Here is a 7,229-nt window from a genome sequence, read left to right as displayed (position 1 = left end):
TGGCGGGAGGGAGTCGCGTGCCGTAGTGCGTGGGGCCTCGTCACCGGAAGAAACGCCTTTGCCGCGGGTTGAGTTGCTCCTGGGCTGCCCCAAATCCCCGCCGCGGAGCTCAGTGGTGCGAACTTTGCCTCCTGCTCCCCCGCGGCCGCGCGCGGCGGGGTGGGAAAGTTTGTGGACTTGTCAGTCGCGCTGCCCGCCGCCACCTAGAGCCGAGGTGCGGGCGCCGGCGAGGGGCCCCCGCGGGATCGCCGGGGGATGCGGCGCGGGTGCGCGCCTCGGTGACGCCGCGGGCGGGGACCCGGCGCCGGGGGCGGCCGCGATCTGGTGAGGGGCGCGTGTGCCCCGGGGACCGGGACGCGGCCATGGAGGATGCGGGAGCAGCGGGCCCGGGGCCAGAGGCAGAGTCCGAGTCGGAGTCCGAGACGGGGGCTGGCATGTCCAAGACGTTCTCCCGGCTCTGGACCGACGTGATGGGCATCCTGGTGAGTTCCCTGGAGCCGGGGAGGCGCGGGAAGGGACGGGCGCGGGCCGGTGGCGGAGGGCAGCCCCGCTGCGACCCGGGGTTCCCCGTGCGCGCGCCGACTTGGCCAGCCCGCTCCTCGGGGTCGTCCTTCTCTGGCTGCAGTTCTTCGGGGGTTAAATGCACACGGTATGGGATTTCAAACCCTAATTAAAAAATAACCAGCCACAGATCACATCAAAGATATATATTTTTTTTAAACAATCGGGTGGCAGTCAACAGTCTAATCTGGGACACCTGCTGAGAAGCTGGTGTGGAAAAAGCTGGAAAGAGTCCTTCAAAGAGTAAATGTAAATAATTAGTATTTGGCTGGTGTACTGTCACAGTTGGAGTTGGGAAGAGGCTGAGGTTAACTGATGTTTATCTCTTCACCATTTGTTGTCTGGCCAGGAGAGAAAAGCAACTCAGCACCACCACCAACTTTACTTGGTGTGTGTGCAGTTCTTTCAACTTGTAGAATTACAGGGGATTTGTTGTTACATGTTTGAAGGCTTAAAAACAATGGGACTTGTTTTGCTAAATGCCTTGTCATGTATTTTGAAATGTCCAGTAATGTTTTCAAACCGCCCTTGGACTTGGCATAATTTCTGACAAATAGTTCTGCGTGGAGAATGGAGCTTGACTCGAGGAGGGTTCATGCCTGGGGGTGTTAGATTTGCTTGGATGGAGCTGTCGGTAGGCAGGTAGACGAATTACCTGGGTGGGGATTTTGAGAGTCAGACATCTTAATATACACGTGAAAAGTCAATTTTTTGCTTAAAGGTTTGGACTTGGCAGTTGTGTAGATCATCAGAAAAGGCTGTGAATTTACTCTGGGATCTTTAATTTTTCAAGTGAAAGGTCTAGTTTTGGGAGAGAAACTCCCCCTTCGGAATGATGAACCATGTATCCTTTTTAGCATAGTAATTAAGCTCTTAGGCTTTAGAGTGAGTTTTAGCCTCAGTCAAATCTCAACTCTCCCATTGACTGATTATATGACCAAGGTATTCAATGCCTCTGATCTTCAATTTCGTCACCTGAAAAGGAAAGCAAAAGAGCCTTTCTTCTTAGGTTTCTTGAGATTTAGCTATCTTGATGTATATGTAGTAACTCAGGATATTGCCTGGCATATAGTAGTTGCTCAATAAATGATAGCTCTCTCACAATTCCCCTACCCCCCCCCCCCCCACCCCCGTGTTTCATTTTTTGCCTCAAGGTCCCGGTTATTCCATTTTCAAGGGTCCATTGGTGTTAGGATTGCCACTGTACAGAGAATCAGAGAGGGTGATTTCTGTCTGCTCCTCTCACTCTCCGATACTTTTTAAAGAATGTATATATTTTAAAATATAAAACCGCCTGTCTTTGCATTTTCTGAACATTGCTAGTGAATATAGTCCTTCAGTGAAATCCCAGAAAACCCAATGGACATTTGAAAGTTATGGTGGCAGATTGTTTTTTAAATTTGCCCATGAGCGGGAAGCTTATCTTATTTCTTGCTTAGGTCTCACTAAATTATCAGTCACTGAGAAATGGGTTTGATAACATCACATGATGTCCTTACTAGGGCATAGGCTGGGGAGGGGAGAGTTGGAGGGACTCACTTAAATGTAAAGGGGGTGGGGGTGGGGGTCAGGGTTGTTTGGAGGGGAGGGAGGGTTGGCAGGTGGCACTGTCTGAAAATGTATTCTTTCCCTGGCAGATTCCAGGGCTGTTGGGTCAATTGTAGCAGAGTGTTCTCTGGCGGAGTTAAGAGGTGGGGTGGGGCTTGAGAAGCTCAGAGCTGCTACTCACAGGACAGATGCAGGAGAAGAGAAAGTATGCACTTCTTACAGAACTAGTTCAGTGTAAGGCTGGAAAAGAGCGTGAAGATCGTCTCAAGATAGGTTCTGCTCATGTTTATCCATTTCTTTATACAGCATTATTTCCCTTTGGGGTAGCCTTGAACATCAGAATTGCCCCTTACTAAAATCCAGAAGACATGGGTTACCTCTCCTTTTTACAATGCCTGGAGAAAGTCACATGGTTTAAAGGAAGGAACTCTTGGGACAATGGGGGGATAAGGACACATATGTAATACCTTAATCAACAAAGAAATAAAAAATAAAAAAAAAGGAAGGAACTCTTTTCCACGAGAAAGCTGTCATCCAAGGGTTTGTAGAAAACTGCATCTTGGGCAACTGTATCAAGACACTAATAGTTGCCTTTCTCTGTTCTTACTAAGTTTTTTATTTTTTTTTTAAAGACACAATTTCCTTCATTTTTGTATTTAAAATAAGGGATTTTGCAATCTCTCGGCCTAGTCAGGTGAAGTGACTTGACCAATGGCATGTGGACCTTATTAGCTGACAATGTCAGACTGCACCCCAGGTCTCTGGCCCCCACCATCAGGAGCCTGATGTCACGACTCTCCAAAGTGAACCATCCCAGATCAACTTGGTAGAAATGCAGTTACATCGAGTATTTTAGGAAAATGCTATTTGAAAGAATGTTTTTCAGTACTGAGCTTGAGGAGGGGAGTAGAGCTGGTGGGGGGTATACACAGCCAAACATTCTAACAAAGGTTTCAGGCCCCGTTGCTACTTTATTCATTTAGGTTCATCTAAGGCGTGGTCGGCAAACTGCGGCTCGCGAGCCACATGCGGCTCTTTGGCCCCTTGAGTGTGGCTCTTCCACAAAATACCGTGGCCTGGGCGAGTCTATTTTGAAGAAGTGGCGTTAGAAGAAGTTTAAGTTAAAAAAATTTGGCTCTCAAAAGAAATTTCAATCGTTGTACTGTTGATATTTGGCTCTGTTGGCTAATGAGTTTGCCAACCACTGATCTAAGGTGTAAAAATCAAACCTCCAGGCCTATGAGGTTAACACTTTTTTTCAGGAGAGTGAGCAGTTTCTGCCCTGGAGGATTTTGTAGCTGTGAATCCTGGGAAGGGTGTTGCCCCAGAGATTTAGATCTCACTCAGTAAATACGGTAGTTGAGTTTATCAGGACACATTTTGCATTTAAATTAATCTAGTCTAGCACAGTTCCTCAACAGGTAGTTGCTTTTTAGATAATTGTTAACAAAATGCTTATTTAGAGAAGAAATAATGGTATAGTTTATGGCATGAAATTGCTGGAGCCCTGCTTGAATGAATAAATGCTAGTAAGTGAATATGTAAATAGAGAGGAGAAAATGAGTTTAGCAAAACACTATCAATCGTGAATGCCTGTTGGGCAGGGTCAGTGTTTTCCTCATTTTTCCATCTCCAGGGCCTGGGACTGATTGGGTGCTGAGAACATGGTTTTATTGAATAATAATAAAAAAAAAAAGAGCGAAAGGATGTGCTTCTTCCTTTGATGTGCAGAAGCCACATCAAAATTCAGTGCCTCCTGTACCTGCTGTAAGGGGGTAGACATTACAGACATCAATGCCGAAGCTACCTCTTGCACAACTTCAACGTGCGAACTAGAATCCTGGTGCTTACTGGGAACAGGAACGGCCAATTGTGAAGTGTGCTCTTCTGTTCTCTAACTCGGCAACATGTGGTCCGCCTGGGTTTTCAAGGCATGTCACCTTCCACCGTGACACGCTTAGACGTCGGCTGGGAAGTGCAGAATGCGTTAGAATCCCGTGGGGTTTACTCTCTGTCATCTTGACTGTGTGTTGCAGACTCCACATTCCTTTTTTGTGGGAATTGCTAAGGTAATGAGATGTGGTTAGAGACGGTAGATCAGTGTTTGAGCGCTGATTATCCATTGGGTAAGTTCTGGATCTTAGGTTTTTCCTCTTGAATTCAAGGGCCTCTTAAAGCCGAGCCCGGCCTTTAAAGCTACTGGTTAGCTGGGAATGGAGGGGAAGAGAATTTGTGAGTGACTATTGTTTTCAAGATCCTGCAAGAGGTACCTCCCCCAACCTTATACTTCCTCTGTTCCCTGCTCTGTTCCTACAGTTTACACCCATTTCCTAGCCTTGCTTAGAGAATATCCTTTGTGTAGAGATACTCTGGGCCTTTTCCCTCCTCCGAAGCCTTTGCAGTCTGCAGAAAAGTATGTAATAGGCCTCAGTCTATAAATGTTAGGTTTAGCCAGATTTGCTTTTTTTTTTTTTTTTAAGAGACCCTTCTTTGCTTTGTAGTTTTAGGGAAAGTGTGGGGGAGGGGAGATGCTAGTGAGATCCCTAAGGGAGCTTTTCAAATGCAAACTCCTTTGAAAGCAGCAGTTTACATGTTCCTTGGGTGGTGTGTTACTCCGAACCTGGTCAGCTGATGACTTAATTAATGTTAGGTCTTGGAACTGGAGAGTCAGCCCCAGTTTCAAATATTCTGACTTCATCTTAATTTTATGTCCCTGTTAGCCAGCCCAAATGTTTCTGGCTCTTTGTGAGTGGGGAAGTTGCAGGGTGATGTATGGAAGGGACTGAGGAGAACTTGTAAGGGGTGGAGGATTGGAAGGGCTCCAGGGAGCAGAGTCAGGAGCCCAGCAGGGACCTCACCAGTCCCCCTTTCATAATTCTTGCCCGGCTAAATATCGTGCTGTCAAAGAGACCCGTGCACTAGGGTGACTTTCCATGTGCCCCATTCTGCCCTCATTTGTCATTTTCTACCTTGAAACTCTTCCCTCTTCAACCTGAATTATTATTACTGACATCCTGGTTTTCATTGTTTACTTCAACTTCTCAGAATGGAAGGCGGCTACTTGGGGAGGGGGAGGAGGTGGAGAAATGGAGGAGGTGGAGAAATGGAGGAGGTGGAGGGGAGGAGGTGATGCTCACAGTACTGCATCCCTGTGTCTTGCTGGGCCCTTCCCGTTCCTGATCCTCTCATTGTGACCAGTGGGCATTGTTGTTCCCATTTTACAGTGGAGAGGTAAACATCCCTGTCCTAAGTCACACACTTAGGAAACAGCCGATGGGAGTGGAATCATGTGTTATTTCCTGGAAATTAATTCCTACTTGCAGTTTTATAGTTCATTCTATCACATGTCTATTAAGATATTGACTGTCCATCTTTTTCCTTGAGCTCTTGAGCTAAGCACTAGCAACATGTGCCCCTGGCTTCCAGAAAGACAGTTTTGCAGTAACAACAGCAGCCCCGAGACGGCAGGAGCAGTGTGGACAGGGAGTCAGGAGCACTGAGTGGACTTGGGGCAGTGTGGTGCCAGGGAGTCCAGTTCCCAGAAATGCCAATTGATCTGGGCCCTGGTAGTGTGGAGGTTTCCCCCTGTGGTGAGGGTTAAAGGGAAAGAAGGGAGGAAGCGCCTGCTGGGCAGAGCCACAGGGAATAAAGATGGGGGAGCTCAGGGCACTGAGTGGCACCATGGGACCAGGTCCTGAGGGCGAGGGTGGGGTAGCTGGAATCATTCTGTAGGCTCCAGTGAGAAGCTGTTACAGAATTTTCAGCTGGCATGTGACACGATCACTTCTGTGTTTTAGAAAAGTAATATTTGTGGGTGATGAGTTGGTGATGAATCTGGAAGGAGACTACTTGAGTGATCCAGGCAAGAAAAGATGAGGGCCTGGACTAGATGTTGATGAAACGTATCAGTTATGTATCATCTGGCTTCCATTAGGTCCAATATTTTACTCAATATCTGAAAGTAATCAAGGGCTCCATGGTAGCTTTCTTTTGATAATTCTTTTATGTTCAAGAGTAGGCTGGGTAATGAAAGAGATCTTGAGAGATGTGATAAGTCTTCTGATTTTTTGTTGTTGTTGTTCTGAAGAAATATCTATCTAGATACACACACACACACACACACACACACACACACACACACATCTATTTCTTGTCTCTGTGTATTGGAGGAATGATGTGGGTCCTTAAAAGAAGGGAATTATTACTTATAATGATGTGAACACAATACTGGAGCTAAATGATCTTTAATTCCATCTTTTCAAAGCTGATTCTGGAGGACAGTGAAGTAGGTGAAATATTCAGTTGTGCAAATGGATTCATAAGCAAATCTGTAGCTCAAGTTTATGAAGGACATAAGAGGAAAACCTGTAACTAGTAGTTTATTTAATGTACTGTCTGCTTCAGACTGAACCATCATAATCTCACTTGGATATATGATGTGCTTACCCATGGCTTCCACACATTCTTATCATACAGTAGAAATAAAATTGATTTCAAAATAGTGTATTTATATGGATGGAGGCTAAGGCTCTAAGAGTTAACTGTACCATATAATACCAGTGAGTAAAGACTAAGATTGTAAGAATTAACCAAATCTTTAGACTAATTTTGAGGTAAAATATGTATGTATGACCACTTGGATTTGTCATTTTTCAGATGGCATGCTCATTTATTAATTAATTTACGTTTGGTAACGGGACCTGAAAAGGGTGGGTGTGTTCCACATTAGCTTTGCTCCTAGCCAGCTGTTTAGTTGCATAATCTATGTCTCCCTGGGTAGCATTAATCAGGCGAGATTCTTCATAGAGATAACCTATCTTACATTTTTTCTTGCTGTCAAGCCATGAAATAGAGACCACTCCAGCCGGAGACTAGGTACCCAGGCATTATGGTATCTCTGTGACTTAGGAAACAATAGCTTGGTAATGAGATAGGTTTCCTTCTCTGTAACCAGTATTCTTTCTTTTCTGAAGGGATCTCTGGTTGTCTTTCACCTTTCTAAGATGATGGGTGAACACGTGAATATGTTTGTATCTATAGTGCATGCTCTGAAGACTCTTTTCCCATGTCCCATGGAGATACATTGCAGCTCTCCGTGGCATCTCTGATGCAGAGTTTAT

At 45.6% G+C, this 7,229-nt stretch overlaps 1 protein-coding gene across 2 annotated transcripts in view; it reads left to right on the top strand.

Moving 5' to 3' along the window:
* The first annotated feature begins 362 nt into the window (after positions 1 to 362).
* The window catches only part of SASH1 (SAM and SH3 domain containing 1), a 172,745-nt gene continuing 165,878 nt past the window's right edge, over positions 363 to 7,229 (top strand). For both annotated transcript variants that reach the window (XM_008140189.3, XM_028140460.2), the window contains exon 1: positions 363 to 482. In XM_008140189.3, coding sequence (XP_008138411.2) covers positions 363 to 482 — 120 coding nt within the window. The remainder of the gene's footprint in view (positions 483 to 7,229) is intronic.

The sequence above is a fragment of the Eptesicus fuscus genome, chromosome 10 (assembly GCF_027574615.1).
Source record: "Eptesicus fuscus isolate TK198812 chromosome 10, DD_ASM_mEF_20220401, whole genome shotgun sequence".
In the NCBI taxonomy this organism is placed as follows: domain Eukaryota; kingdom Metazoa; phylum Chordata; class Mammalia; order Chiroptera; family Vespertilionidae; genus Eptesicus; species Eptesicus fuscus.
Note: the sequence above shows the minus strand (reverse complement) of the source record. Positions and strands in the feature narration are given on the sequence as shown.